General features: G+C 41.5%; 2 protein-coding genes across 3 annotated transcripts; one reads left to right on the plus strand and one right to left on the minus strand.

Moving 5' to 3' along the window:
- The first annotated feature begins 496 nt into the window (after positions 1 to 496).
- LOC118097974 (progestin and adipoQ receptor family member 3) lies at positions 497 to 6,393 on the plus strand. 2 transcript variants are annotated; one of them, XM_035141316.2, is made up of 7 exons: positions 497 to 658; positions 1,053 to 1,300; positions 1,549 to 1,711; positions 2,595 to 2,750; positions 2,928 to 3,125; positions 3,276 to 3,366; positions 4,239 to 6,393. In XM_035141316.2, the coding sequence occupies exons 2-7, from the start codon at positions 1,104 to 1,106 to the stop codon at positions 4,379 to 4,381; spliced, it is 948 nt and encodes a 315-aa protein (XP_034997207.1). In that variant the 5' UTR covers positions 497 to 658; positions 1,053 to 1,103; the 3' UTR covers positions 4,382 to 6,393. The 2 variants fall into 2 exon arrangements, with proteins under 2 accessions (XP_034997207.1, XP_034997206.1); XM_035141315.2 differs by having other exon boundaries at positions 1,089 to 1,300.
- Positions 6,394 to 11,712: 5,319 nt separating this feature from the next.
- Positions 11,713 to 16,052, minus strand: LOC118097975 (sulfate anion transporter 1-like). The gene is made up of 7 exons (XM_035141317.2): positions 15,645 to 16,052; positions 15,336 to 15,539; positions 14,976 to 15,222; positions 14,602 to 14,833; positions 14,318 to 14,501; positions 12,810 to 13,097; positions 11,713 to 12,301 (listed from the first exon to the last, which is right to left on the minus strand). Exons 1-7 carry the CDS (start codon positions 16,050 to 16,052, stop codon positions 11,723 to 11,725), a joined length of 2,142 nt encoding a protein of 713 aa, XP_034997208.2. The 3' UTR covers positions 11,713 to 11,722.

A 16,052-nucleotide genomic window follows, 5' to 3' on the forward strand; every position in this document is an offset into this window, starting at 1 on the left:
ACATGTTTGAACAGTGTGTGACCACAGATCCTCAAAATCAAATTAATCTGCTAGGCTGTGGTCACACATCTTGATTATTTAATACAAACTCCCACTGTCCGCAAACCAGTTGCTCTATAATTAAAACCATGGGCATTGCTTACGTTTCAGTTTTGAGTAATGTCATATTATGTCATACTGGGAACAATCACAACTATACCACAATAAAAGACACACAATTTATATCGAGATGATGGACAATAATAACACATTCTTCACATTCTTTACACGTCTAATTCTAAATCCTTCCAAAGGTATATATTCAATTTACAAGAACCCTTGAAATTAGAACATTTCTAATATATAATAAGATGGAATGGAATAATACAATAATAATATCGTATTGTATTAAATTACATCAATAATTTTTATACTTTATATTATTATTATGGTTTTAGAGAAGTTGTTTAAGGATACATTTTACCAGTAGGTGGCAGTAACGTACCATCTATATGTCGCCACAGCCACCGCAGGAGAAGAAGACAGGTTTTGCAGCTGTTATGTGGTAAAACCTGTATTTGACTGGAATGTGGTTTTCAACGACTTGTTAGCGAACCAACCGGCCGGACATGGATCAGGTGCCCGAACAAGGACGTCGACGGTCGGGCTGCGACTGATGGTGAGCGCCGCGACCCGGTTTCCATCAGTCTGAGCTGAAAGCACAATCAATGCCTGTCAGGGGTTCGCGAGCAGCGCTAGCTAGCTGCACGTTAGCCTGTTAGCTTTTGCTCCACAGCCAACACAACCGTCTGAAATACAGTGTATTTTGAGTCACTGTGTCCTGTGGTGGTGTTTTTAAAAGGTTTGATCTCACAGCCAGGGAGATGAGGGTGTTACGTAGTGAGGAGGAAGGGCAGGAACACGTGTAGAAACATCTGGCTGCTACATCTCACATCTGGATTGTGCTGAAAAAAAAGCTGCTGTCCCATCTTGTTAGTATTAACACTTGGAAATGTGCTACAGCCTCACACGGACCTGTTTAATCTTCTTTCCATCTCTCCAAACTTCCTCAGCCTTAACTTCCCCCACCTCTTGCCCCTGGACCCCAGGAGCCGAGAACCAAGATGCTGCTGAAGATGCCCCAGAAGCTGCTGAGGACGGCCCACTACATCGAGCTGGGCAGCTACCAGCACTGGCCCGTGCTGATTCCCCAGAGGATTCGACTGTACACCTACGAGCAAGTGCCCCTCTTCCTCAAGGAGAACCCCTTCATCACTGACGGATACCGGGCTCACCTGCCCTCCACGCTCTGCCTGAGGAGGTGAGGAGATATCGTACATCTCTACCCAACAGTCCCCTGATGAAACCACATTTAAATTATCTGGATTTGTATTTGGATCCAAAGCAAATTGCACACATGCCCCTAAATAAGCCTAATTTTGTTCATCAGGTGTATCCTGCCCAATATCAGACAAGGAAAACCAACGTTTTGTCGCCTTTTTTTGTTCGTGCACAAAGTTATATTTTGGCTCACGTGTACATTTTTTTGTATCTTCTTGTCCGTTGCAGTATTTTCATGATGTCCAATGAGACGGTGAATATCTGGAGCCACCTGCTCGGCTTCCTCCTCTTCCTCTATCTGGGCGTCAATGACATCTCCTCAACCCTTCCAGCCTGTGGAGCCAAGAGAGAGGACTACGTCATCTACGCCATAGGGCTGTTCTGCTTCCAGGTACAATTACTTTTGTCTGTATATATATATATGTGTGTTTGTGTGTGTGGTAATGGTTTTAACTGACTATATTTCTTTCTTCTCTGCTACTTTTGTTATTTTGTTATTAAGTGTGCTTCAAACTTAAAGAAATGACCTTATCGTACCTCTCCCAGAGACATTACTCACAAGAAGAATTTACATCATCTCATCTAAATATGTGTGTTTAGGATTTTACTACAGAACCTACTACAGAACTGTTTGCTGTTCTGAAGTACTGCTTTGTCACGTACATGTTTATTGGCTGAGTATTTGTGTATTCGTAATGTCTGCAGCGCTCTGTATTACATTATGTTCCTGTGGACTAACTGATTCATTTAGGTTTTAAATTCCCTGCCACAGGTGCTTTCAGGTCACCTCCACCTGCTCAGGTGTGTAAACTATTGTACAGGTAGCGGAAAAATTCAGCAATCTCGATGGTAGTGTTGTCCAAAGTCCCCACTGGCAGCTGGTGAACGGTTGAATGTAGAGACAGTGTTAAGTGTTGTGGTGTAGCTGTGTCACGTTTGTATTGTAAGTTGTGTAGCAGCTGATAATGGAAAAGGAAACTTGTTGATATAGTTGTGTAGTCTCTGTTCTCCTCACACCTTCCTCCTATAATCACATTATCTGTCCACATACGTACATTATGAGTATCTGGAATATCCTTATAAATCATTATTTCTTGAGGTAAGTTCATGTGTGATATTGGTCAGAACATGACTTTAACTTATAATAAAAAAATAAGCAAAACTAAATAAAGACTTACTTGATTAAACCAACAATGGCTTCTGTACAAGGAGGTTTAAACATGAATAAACATGTGTTGGATGTTGGATCTTACATTACTGTATTTTCCTCCCAGGTGTGCATGTTGTGCTCGGTGGGATATCACCTGTTTTCGTGCCACCGATCGGAGAAGACGTCCCGTCGCTGGCTGGCACTCGACTACGCGGGCATCTCTGTTGGCATCTTGGGCTGTTACGTCCCTGGGATCTTCTACGCTTTCTACTGTAACGCTGTAGGTGTGAATACTCGAGGCGACAATTACTACCACAGTGATGTCATGTTGGCCTTTTAAATGTGTCACAACTATTACATATCTTTAAGATAAGGCTGGTAAATGATCTAAACCTGATAGTGCTCTGATGGCTGTGATTTTATTGTAAATGGTCTCTTTTTGTTTCCCGTCTGGCAGTTTTGGCGACAGCTCTACCTGCTGACCGTGCTCTCCCTGATCCTCGCCGTCTTCTGCGCTCAGGTCCACCCCCGCTATCTCAGCAACGACTGGCGACGCATACGTATGGCAATCTTCTGCTGCGTGGCTGGCATCAGTGTGATTCCAGCCTGTCACTGGGTCGGGCTCAACGGAGGATTCACCTGTGAGGTTGTACAGGTGAGGAAATAGGTCATGGTTTTTTATTATTACTATCATTGGACCCGACTCTGCTGATTTTCCATGTAGTTGATTTCACTGTAGATGATTCACTCCCCTGGCCTGAATGTTTAGTCACACAAATCCTGTTTTTTGTTGTTGTATCTGCAGCTGTTCCTGCCTCGTGTGATAGTGATGTACCTGATCGCTGGATCTGCGTTCCTGTTCTACGTCACCAAAATCCCAGAACGCTATTTCCCTGGTGAGTCTTTAATTAAACCAACTGAGAAAAGATCCTTAGTTTAGATGCAGTTCAAAGTTTAATGTGTAGTTATATAGTTGAGCTGTTCAGAACAAAATCACATGGTCTCCCCTGAGCTGCCCTCAGAGGCCGTGACTTATTCTGCATCTGTGGTTTATTCTCCACCTTGTTGCTGTGTCCTGAACAAATCCCCTCAACGCCACTAGAGGTCATTGCATCAGAGGAACTGTAGCAGAGGAATCTGAGGGTTTGAGGTCAAAAGAAAGTCAGGGCAGATTTCTACTCAGGGATTTACCAAGGAAACATTATCTCAAGTGAACTCTGCCAATATATAAAAAATAAAATAATAATACAGAAAGACTTTCTTCTGGTTAAAAATTGCGTACTTCCAGAGACTGTAGTGGCTCAGACTCATGATTTGTTAATGTAAGCTTATATATTTTACACATTATTGATTCTACAGTGGAATATAAGAAGACATTGTTATTAATGCAGACACAAGACATAATACAAGAAAAAAACGATCCTTTGATTTTAACCAGTATATCTGCTGATTTATAACTTGTTTATGAAATATTCTTTGTTAAATAACTTCTCTTAGTAACAATTGATCAAACTCTCATCTCAGTGTCCATTTATCAGCTTTTCTGGATCTTAGATTCATTATATCACACCATCTTTAGCAGCAGCTGGAGTTTGCCAGATGTTCCAGTACATTAGCATTAACTTAGAATGAACTGTGGACCTCAGTAAGAATGAATCTCTCCGGTGTCATTTGCTCCTGCAATGTGATTTTAATTTTTGGACATTTTACAAAAAACATAATATGTACAGTATTTCAGCATGTTTTTAAAAAACGTCTCCTCTCCTAGGCCAGCTGAACTACCTGGGCGCCAGTCACCAGGTGTGGCACATACTGGTGGTTGTGATGTTTTACTGGTGGCACCAGACGGCCGTGCACATGATGCAATTCAGACACAGTCAGCCGTGCCCGACCCTCACCAGCAGCAGCTAAGTGAAAACCCATCAGAAAGTGTTGTTTTCAAAGATTGTAGGTAAACAACCAATTCAACTAACAATGTAAATATCAAGAAACTTCTAACCAGTGAAATCAGCCGTTAGAAGTCACAACCCAAAGGTTTGTCAACCACTAAGCAGAAACCCTGAGACTGTGACAGTACTGGGGCACTATTAGCTTTTACTTCAATCAGCTAACAGTGGCCAGGTGACTAAACTTATCCTAACAAATGTGTAACAGATCAAAGATCAAAGTCATCAGATCACTGTGCAGATCAAACCACACGACCTGTGAACTCAGTATAAACAGTTCTGTGATTCTGCTGCACCACAAAGTTTCTCCCTGAATATATATATATATATATATATATATATATATATAGCAACTGCTGGTGTTGCAATGTAGCCAATAGATCAATGCATGATGTGGAAATTTGTATTTATCTCTTGTAAACAAACTGAGCTTTGAAGTTTTTCTAGACTATCATAATCCAGTAGTTGGTTTCAATTGTGATTTTTACATCGGGGAAACATTATGGCCTGTGTGAACAATGACTGCTGCCTATCAGTTTGGTTTATCTATCATTTCGATTAGATTGTGTGAAACGTCTGGATAAAAGGTGGAAAGCACTGAAAATATCATAACTACTGGAAATTCAGCATTTGAAGCTTGTGAACAAATATTTTAAGGTCGGTAGAGAATCACTCTGCAACAGCTGACTGACTGAACAAATCTTGGAACCTTTTGTCTTTTGAACAAATACGCCGTCAGTTAAGGACAAAAATAAAACTAAAGTACTTTTGACAGAAAGTGGTTTAAAAACCTGCTCAATTAAAAGCATATCACTCGACGATTAACGTTTTTATCTGTGAAAGGACCTTTGAATGAAGTCACGTTTCTGCTGACGTGTCAGTGAGCAGGCGAACAGCCACATGTCATATCGGCTACAGGCACAATCCTGAATCAGCTGTAGTGGTTATCACACCTGAGGTTCATCTGTCATCAACTCCACCATAAAGACTGAGTGTGTGGAAAATGTTCATCTACTTGATGCCTATGTTTAAATAAGGCCAGTGTGAAGTTGTTGCGGTAACGCAATACACTTCCATATTTTAATATTTAATGGAGCCCGACTGATGTGGGTTTTTTAGGGGTCGATACTGTAATTCTGATACGATGTATTGGCTGATAAATAAGTTTTTAAAATTGTCAATTATTTTTAAAATGTCGTTATCAAACCCTTACGACAAAGAAATATTATTGAGGTTTGCTATTTTATAGTTCAACCATAATCTTTACTTTAACTAATAACACCTATACAAACAAAGTTATTACATAATATTACTTTTACGTAAAATGTAAACATAAATGCAAATCTTTTCTGCATTGTTTATTCTACAAAAGGAAAGTTTTCACACCGACAAACATAAATGTTGACACCGATATGTCTGTGAAAGGCTCCTATCGGCTAAACGATAAATCGGTCGGGCTCTAATATTTAATGTCATGTTTTGTATCTATTTCCATATAGTTTTTGTCGTGTTTGTGAATCATTTGCCTTATACTGTTTGAGTATTTTTACTGTATACACACTGTTACAATCTGTGTTTGATCAAGAACGTAATCCAGAACAAAATGATCAAACCCCTTTTTTCCTGTTACCCGAGGCCAGTATGTGTTTTATTTCTTCCTAGTGAGATTTAATCCTAAGTGATGAATTCAGGACGACTCCACTTATTGCTGGAAAAATGCAGCGAACATGCAGGTGCTGAGAGAAGTGACTTTATTTTGCCTTCTTTATATTTTGTGTGTGTTTATTTTATTTTGACGTGGCCACCTGATGATCACAAACTGCTCGATCTTTTACGTGAATGAACCTTTTGATTGTTTTATTTTTGCTCGTGTGTGTTACGGCGCTGACTTAACGAGATGTATGATATTTATTTCAGTGCCTCTTTGAAAATATATTTTTAAAATATTTCAAATGAATAAAGAATGCTGGGAAATTATTTACTAGTGAGTTTGTTTTCTGATAACTTGAACCACACACTGCATTTAAAGATGGACGACGTGACGACTCCCCAAAATGGAAGCCAAAGCATCTTGATCGCCCCCAGGTGGCTGGCTACAGGTCATAAATCCCTCCTCCTCCATGTTAGCAGTTGGGATATAGACTGGTTTGCAGGGATGTCCAAGAAGAGCTGTCTCCTGAAAATAAAGTTTCTGTACAACTAAACTGCAACAGCAAATATGGTACAAAACGTAAACACGCCTGGAATTTATTAGCCTGGATATTTTAGTAAAACGTCTACTTAACCTGCACAACATGTTTATCAGGTTTATCTAGTATTCCCTGTTTGGCCCTTTGCATATACGTGTGTGTGCTTATAACCACTGTTGAAGTGATGAGTGCACACTCACACACTCAATGAACGCTGAGTAAAGCTGTCAGCAAACCCAGTGACTTTTATTCTATTCAGCTTGCACCACTTGTTCGTCTCTTCTTTCTCTTGACATGAGTCACTAAACAGAAATCAGTCACAAAAAGGTCCAATATCGTTTGTTATTATTATCTCAATCGATTTTCTACTCTGACACAAAAGTCAGATAATACAACATGGGAAGTGTAAAGGTTTCATTCAATGGAAAAAGAGCTGTTTTCCATTAAGTTTTCTAAGTAGTTTGTTTTCTTATCATGGATTCATATGAATAGTCAAACATGATTGTTATAAATCGTCCTTGTTAGCCTGCTGCCCTGATTCCACAGACAGGAGGGAAATAACCGTCCCCAGCTGTGAACAGATGTTTCTACGCGCCTCCTCCTGCTGATGAGTAATTATTGTGAGTACGTTGGATGTTACATGTAAATAAACACAGCTTTGTTTGTGATGACAATTCAGTTATGAAAACTTTCAGTTCAACTACACGCTGCTGTCAACTTTCACACAGTTCTATATATATATAAGATGGTGTGGAACTGCTGTTTGACTTCATTCATTTAACCTCAGCGTTAGGCTGCTGGTGACAGAACAGTGGATCGAATATAGTAACAGAGGATGTGTGATCATGCAGCAATTTCAGGTTAAACGTGCAAAAAAAATACTTGGATCTTTGCTTTCTGGAACGTTTTCTGTTCAGTGATTCGCTTAAATAATAATTGTTGTAAGTTACATGGTTGTTGAACACAGGGGCCTCCTGATGACTCAGCACATTAGAGGCCACATCACATGCTCATCGAAACCTCCTCTTTTCCTCTTCTCTATTGTGGATAATGCTCATGTCAGCTTCTACAGATTTATTTAAGTGGGGCAAAAAAATGATGATTTAATTTCTATCATTTAGAGTCTCTGCCATCTTACTTGGTTTCTGAAATATGATAATAATGTCAGAAAATCGAAAGCGAAAGGTGTCCGAGAGTGATGATGGAAACTCATCCTGAACTTGTGGATGATTTTCAGCCGGTTAGCTCAGCTCAGCGTTAAGATAAATAAACAGCGCTGCAGGGGTGATGCAGACCCTGTTCATGTGCTGCATAAACTGCTATAGGCTATGCTAACTTTTTTAATATGATTTCATTATTGAACTAATGTCGTCATCCTGTCGTCATGTATACCATGTGATGACCGATGATTGGCTCTTTTAAATAAGCTGTAAATCCTTTCTCTAATCTTATTGGTTGCAAAATCTAACGCAGTACTACACGATATAAAAGTACTTCATAGCTACATCATGTTGTTGATATGTAAGCTTAAGGTCGTGTTTATAGTCCTACAGGATGCACCCAGACCTTTAATAACGTTTTAACAGTGTCACTTATATGATATCATATGATGAGGAATCTTTTTCTGATCAATATGAGCTTTAAATTCTCTCTCTAGCTCTTATTTGTGCAGATATGTTGGAAACTATTCAGACCATTATCTTAACCTTTGAGCTACCAGCGCCAAAAGTGAATCATCTAGAGACCCGTCAGTGTAATATTCACACCTAGACTTTTGAAAATTCTGAAAAAACATACTCTACTTGCACGGCTATTAGCCATTCATTATAGTAGTGATTCACGCGAGACACTATCTCACACGTTAACTTATTCAATCATTGACAGTCTGGGTTGAGACGAACATTTCACTCTTTCCATGTTTATAGTTAATAAGTAAAACGGGGGCACAGTGAAATTAGGTAAAATACAACCTGCTGCAGTGCTGTAATTTAAAACCACTCAACATGCATAAAACCGACAAGTCAGGGTTTTAAATGATGACGATTGTGTTTGTACATAATGTCTGTGATTACATGACGTCACAGACCAACAGATAGTTGTGTGGAGCCTGACGCAGCAGAACAGTGATGCCTGGTGAAGCTGCTCAGGTTCTCTACACTAATCATCATTCTGGGAAACAGTCGGCCGTCATTAGAACGACTTTTAAGTTTAAATATGTTGTTGTCTTGAAAATAGTCCACAACATCTTTTACACTTTAATATCCTGGATATAAGTGTCGCCTGAACTCCTTTGTTACAAAAAGTGCAACTTCGAACTTAGCTAAATGTTTCGGTCTTTGACAGTTTTCTTTTTTTTAAAGGGTCGGTCCCATAGACTGTGCTCCCCAGAAGTTAAGCCAAAATGTCTCTGTTGCCACCTCAGTGTTGGTCATAATAGTTCAGTGGGACCTCGCCACTGTGGCTCCATCCTCTGATCACTACTGCATTAACTCTGGCTCTAAATGTGGAAGATGGCAGCGTCCATATCCAGAACATTTTGGCTTAATTTCTGGTTTGTGGGAGGAAATGCGTCATCCATTTTTATATCCAGTCAGTGATGTAGCTTTAATATTCCTTACTTTGATATCATACTTTAAATATACTGTATTATCATACTATAAATATATATATTATATTTTATACTAACCCTGACAAAAATGAAGTCACAGACACAAGTGGTTCATCAAAAATGTTCAGTTTAATTCAAGTAGTGAACATTAAGGCAGGTTTTGTTGAATTCAAACACCATGTTTGAAGTAATACACAGAAATGTCTGACGAGAGAACAACTTTATGAAATTACAAAATGTTAATGTTCAAAAGTTACAAACAAGAATGTCCATGCCTTGTTACAATGCCACTTGACCTTGTTGTGCAATAGTAAGAAGACTTGATGTTGGCTAATTATTAATAATCATAAAATATGATTATTAAAATAATAAAATTATTTATTAAAAATAATGAAATGATTAATTAAAAACGATAAAGTTATCAATTAAGAATAATGAAATTATTAATGAAAAAACAATAAAATTATCAATTAATAATTATAACATTTGTAATTATAATTTATAAAGGACGGGGCACCACCCTGGTATCAGGGACCAACAATCAATCTGTAAAGATCAGTCTCAGTTGGGAAAAGTTCAATTAGTAATCTCAATATTTACTATTAATGATTATATAATGAACAGTGAAGGTTTTAAGTTCGAGCACTGACTATCATAATCCAGCTGTATTCACATACATATGCACAAATAATCACAAAATACCGGTACTTTAATTACACTAGACTTTATTAAAGATAATAACATCAATGTCAATCAATGACTACTATCCTAACAAAAATCCACTATATTAAAGATAACAACACATGCACTTATCAAGATTTATAACACATGTAATACCTATGGTATGTATATCTGTGTATGTGTGTGTGGATGTGTGGGGGTGTGTGTGTGTGCATGTGTGAGAGAGAGGAGGGGGAGTCACGCGGGTGACATCGTATGGCCGAATTCACGATGGCGGTGGAACCACGTGGTTTGAACAAAAGGGAGGTCGAGAACAAAGGATACTTTGATCTATCTCGTGGTTCAAAGCGCCGAATGGCGTCGAGATGCGACCACACTATCTAGGTTCCAGAGAAAAGGTTAGGAGAAAAGAGAGAGAGAGAAAAGGAAACATGCAATGAATGATCAGAGAAGATCTCAAACACCGCCAGAGACAATTTTGCGGGGACTTTACCACTCGGTACCCAAGCGGACGAACTAAGGTCCACCCAGCTGTGTACCGATCTTTTAATAGGTAAAAATCTCCGCTATTGGTCTGACGATAACAGTGCAGCGATGTTGCCGGAAACGCAGATTTGTCACGATGCGCTGGCACTGGAACAATGTGGACACGGTGGTCCTACACAATCATACACTCAAATAATAACACGCTAATTATTAAACTAGTCTCTGCCCAGATATAAGCCTCTTACTTGTAGCTGTTCCACGGTTCGTTCATGTGCGAGCAGCGCATTCCGGGAAGGCAAGTGGACTGTGTGCGCGGCCTCGAGAGCAGCGATAAGCTGATTCGCGGTGGCAGCGGGGATCAAGCTGTGGCCGGAAAAGGAGAGAATTCGTCTCGTTCTCCTTGGCGAAGTTTCTTCGTCCTTCTGCAGGGATAAACAGGAGAGGAGTAGCTGACTATGGATCTGGGAAAAGTCTGTGAACTCCGCCTGTGAGTGAAAGACATTTGCCGCGGTCTTTAAAAATAAAAATCAAGTAAAAAGGAGTTTACAAAAAAAAAGGGAAAATGTAAACTTAAGGTAAAAATAAAAATACAAACGTCTGGATGATTGCTCCCTTTGAGCGGCTGGATCGTCTAGACTCTAGAGTAACCGGGAGAGCACCCCGGCAACTCATTGCTATTCCCGTGCGCTGAGTTGCCGGGGTGCTCCTCTATTTATTACCTGAGAGGGGTCCGGCCTCCCTCCAAGGGGGGCCGTGGGGGTCTGTTGGCTCTCAGCCAATGGAAGGCCAGAGTTTAAACTCCAGCTGCGGTTAACAACCGTGGGGGTCCACAAAGGAATTTTGGGTGTGTTCCGACCACATGGTGAAGACTCTAGCTCAGGCTTCTAAGGTCCCATGCAGGCCTCTCCATTGTCCTTTGTCTGGCTTCAATCCCAACAACCTGCTCGTCTTTTGGACGATCAAAGTTAAAACAAATCCTTTTTTGAATTATCCCAACCTGAACTTTGAGCCTTTAAATTCAACTGCTTGAATCTACATTTTATACGTCACACTAAAACCGCAGATGAAAAGTGTTGAACAGAGAAAATGTCTCAATCAGCTGCTGCCATTTGTTTACTCAGCAAAATTATACTTTTCATGAAGCACCAGTGATGACTCGTTCTCCTCCAGCATCTGAGACTCGCTCTCAGACGTATGTAAATCCCATATATTTATATAACAGATCATGAAGCTGTGGAGAACAGGGCCAGAGTACAAGTGTGTTGTAAAGAAACACAGCTTGAAGACAAAGCTCCTTCAGTGTCGGACTGAAGCTGAAGAATCACTGCACCGTCAGTCTACATTATGCATCATCTTTAATGGCACTATTGCTTAGGAGCTTTCGACTGTTTGCATAAAGAACGGCAGTGTGAACTGTATGAAACAGCGAGCTGCTCATGTCTTTGTCATCCTTTCCAAAGAACCGACCCTTCCTCAGGGTATCAATGACTGAGGTGTTACAGCTGGCGAGCAGCAAGCTCACCCCGATCTCTTTATATTCCTTAACTAGCCCTTTGAACGCGGCCAGCCCTGCTGAGTCTATGAAAGGGATGGCGGAGCAGTCTAAAACTATCGTGTGGAACTCCAGTTCTCTTTGGACAAGTCCAATAACAACCTCTCCGTTGGTTTTATCCCCGTTTGCTTTGGCTTCCTTCAAGAACATGTCTTTGGCCTTTCTCTCTGCCTTGCTCCTCCTGGTCAGCTCCAGTAAAGGTTCGACTCCGACAGCTTTGTAGAGGGACTTGAGAAAAGAGTCCTTGTTGGCATAGTACAGAGGAGCTTGGAAGCGGAAGACCTGGACCCCCGGTGGTGGCAGGAGGTCCTTGTACTCGTCCACATCCTCGTAAAGATCAGAGTCGTTGGCCCGGCCCATCAGAGAGATCTGTCATAGGACATCAGATTAGATTAGAAGAGTTTACTGATATTAGTCTTTCACTGAAGCTGTTTCAGACATGCACTGAACTCTATTTTCTGGAAGGGCTTTATGTGAGAACGCAAATGTGAGAGTCAGTTGCTCTGGACATTTTCTAGATCTTTTCCTGCCAGCACCCTGGTAAAATGTCTAAGTGAGCCCATATGAGAATACAGCAGGAAAATGAGTGGACGAATGGGCTCAGCGATGACGTTTCTGATATGCGATAGATGCTAAATATTCCGGGAAATTCGTCTGACCTGCACAATGTTCTGCTGCGGTCTTCATATGTGAAAGGCAAACTCCGGAGAAGGTTTTCCAGAGTTCATGTCTGAATACAGCTTAAGTAAATGATATCAGCAAATCATTTATAATGTGGTGGAGGTTCTAGTGTGCAAGATCTACAATTCATTTTCAATACTTTCTGGATTTACTGTCATTGATATTAATTTTCAAAAACCAGGCTGAAGTTACTCACCTTTGGTTTCTGGGTCTTATAGATGATACACATCATGGAAAAGATGACGCCAACCAGGAGGCCCAGCTCCACACTGATCAGGGCGGTGCACGACATGGCGACCAGCCAAACAATCGCATCACCCCTGCTGGCGCGCCACTTAGCCGGGACGTCCTTGAACTTCCTTAGTGCCCCCTGAAGACTGACAATGATGATACAAGCAAGGATACATTTCTGGAGGGCGTAGAAAAAAGGTGCGAAGAAAAGGAGGACGAGAAGGACGACCAGGGCGCTGATCAGACTTGATACCTGATGAAGGTGCAGGGAAATGAGGAGACACGAACATAGAGGGAAATGGAGGAGAGAAAGATTTTATGATGAGCACCTTCCACAAAGTTAAAGAACAGTTTAAATACAGTAGGTTTTGCTGCTCTGATTGTTGAGACACAAATTGCCTCAAGGAAGACCTCAGCTGTCCTCTTTGCACAGGAAAGCTAGAACATGCTATCAACTCAAAGATCTTTGTCAAATCTTTGTAGAATCACTTGGGTTTCTCATTTCCATAAAGTAATTGTTGTTAAGCAAAGAAGTGTGGTTGACTAGAAAACAACAAAAATCAGCAGTATAGCACACTTCAATCAGTCCAAGCAATGCTTTAAAGGGGACATAGCATGCAAATTCCACTTTGTTAGTGCTTCTACAGGTTAATGTGGGTATCTGGCATGTCTACCAACCCAAAAACTCTGGGGAAAAAACACTCGCGCGTTTTGTTATAGTTCCTCTAAGTCAGAAACGTCATGCTTGAGCGACTCGATTGCGCTTCCTGGGTATTGTGTCGTAACAAGGAACTGGAAGTCTCCCTACATGGTCTTGGCCCCCCCCCGTTCTCCAGCACGCAGCCGCCTGGCTGTTCACACGGGACGAGCATTTCTCCGCTGGTCAGCCACATAGACTGTATATATAAGGTCAGCCCGCGATTCTGCTTTCTCCGCTTGTTGTTGTACCCGTTGAATGTCGGGGTTCGGGGGTAAATGATGGTCTTCATAGCCCCCCACCCCTCTCTTTCTCTCTCTGTCTGTCTGCTTGTGTGCTTGTAGTGGATGGGCAGAGGGGACATTTAATTATGTGATTGGGAAAATTAAAACTCCAGGACAACAAGGGAATACAAAGTATGGGATGCATATTTGATAATTTATATCATATAAAATATGTAATTTATATCGTTTAAAATCATGGGGGGGAGGGGGGAGCTGGCTCATTAGCATTTAAAGGAACAGGCACTCAAAACAGGTCACTCTGTGGAGGGCTGTTTTATACAGGGTAAAAAGGGTGCTGTTTTATATGATCCTTGTGGTATTTTGACCAAAGTATGTTACAGACATTTCATTAAGACCCCAAGGAACCATATCAACTTGTGGTAAAATGGGCATGCTATGTCCCCTTTAAGAAATTATTCAATTTGTTTAAACCAAAGAAAGCTTTAACCACTTATTAAAAATGGGTTTGACCATTTCAACAACTTCATTCACCTGTGTCTGGCAGCCCGTTGAATCCTTCACCATGGTTTTTGCAAGCGCTGCACTGGTGGTGCAACAGTGGAAGAAGGAGGGGATGATGTTACAGAAGCTGATGGCCAGCAACTCCTGGTTGGGACGAACCGTGTAGCCGTTTTTCTTTGCGAACATTTCAGACAGCGACACGGTGAAGGCAAAACTAGAAGACAACAAGTTTTGTTTACATTTCAGGCTTTATCCAAGAATTTAAAACGCTAGACATCATAGTGCAACTTCAGTTTTAATTGGTGCTGCAGTACCTAATGACAGCCAGAGGAATGGCATCGAGTGCCACCCGTGGCATCAGACTAAAGCTGGGCACCTGGGGAGGGATGAACCCTGTGGGGATGTGACCGGAAACGCTTGAGCCATAATGGCTGTTGAACTCCCCAAAATGGCTGGCCAGTGTAGCTCCTGCCACGACTACCAGCTCTGTTGGCAGAGGGAACTTTATACGATCCTTGTAGCGCTCCTGGATCTCTTTCGCTCCCACTGGAATTCAAAATATGTAGTGTTATTTCATATTCATGAAATGTATGAACTTCCTATGTTATTTTTGGGAATAATATCAATAATGAAAGCAGATAAAGTGACTGAGAATCTGATGGGAAATGTTTAAAATAGAGTCCTTTACCCAATATGAAGATACAGATGACACTGGTGATGAGGTCACACAGGTTGGTCTTGTGAATGTTGCTGAAGATGTTGATCCAGGTGACGACGACTCTGCCGTAGCCTTGGTAACGTGGAATCTTAAGACCCAACAGGTATTTAGCCTGAACGGTCAGAATCGTGAAGGAGGCTCCTGTGGCAAAACCGTCGAGCATGGGGGCCGAAAGGTAGACTGAGACGAAGCCTAGCCGAAACACGGCCATCATGAACTGGTGAGGGGATGTAAAGACTAAGAATCTGTAGCGCTTAGACTAGTTAAAAACTGCAAAAGATGCCTTTAATTACCAGTTTTTTTTACAGTAAAATCCAGATTCAACTTTACCTGGTAGACGCCTGCCATGAATGTAACAGCAGCAGCGATACTGATGGCGTAACACTCCTTCCCGCACTGCAGGCCCATTAACTCCACAGTGTGCACACCTGCCGTGAGGTTAACGCCCATTGAGCCATTGAACACATCAGGACCGGGAGCTTTGGAATCCTCACTGAGGTCAAAACCTGCCAGGAACACCTCCCTATACACCACCTGCAGACAAACACCAATAATCAGCAAGAAATCTTTCAACAGATGCTGATTATTTCCCTTCGACATTTCATTCATCACGTTTTCACTTAGGATCTGATCCATTACCTGTCCAACCATGAGGCTCATGAGGCTGAAAATCCCCACATAAAGATGTCTGGACGTCCCCATGAGGAAGTAGATGATGTTGGCGTAAAATGTGGTGTATAAGCCATAGATGGGCTCCACTCCTGCCAGCAAGCAGTAGGCGATGGCCTGCGGTACCAAGATGATACCCACAATCAGCCCAGACATGACATCGCCCCAGATGTACTCTCTGAGCTTGTATTTAGGCAGCCAGCCCACCACAGGGAAGAACCCGGTCAGGGTGGACCGGAACCTGGGCACAGAGCAGGTCATGCCCTTCTTCAGGTTGGATTTGAGGAGGGAAACTTTGGACGGTCGCTGGCGAACCTGCCGCTCTAGGAGAGGTGGCCGGGCCTGTGTGGTTTCTGTGACCTTGGCGACGTCCTCCAT

Source organism: Hippoglossus stenolepis, chromosome 18 (genome assembly GCF_022539355.2).
Source record: "Hippoglossus stenolepis isolate QCI-W04-F060 chromosome 18, HSTE1.2, whole genome shotgun sequence".
NCBI classification, from domain to species: domain Eukaryota; kingdom Metazoa; phylum Chordata; class Actinopteri; order Pleuronectiformes; family Pleuronectidae; genus Hippoglossus; species Hippoglossus stenolepis.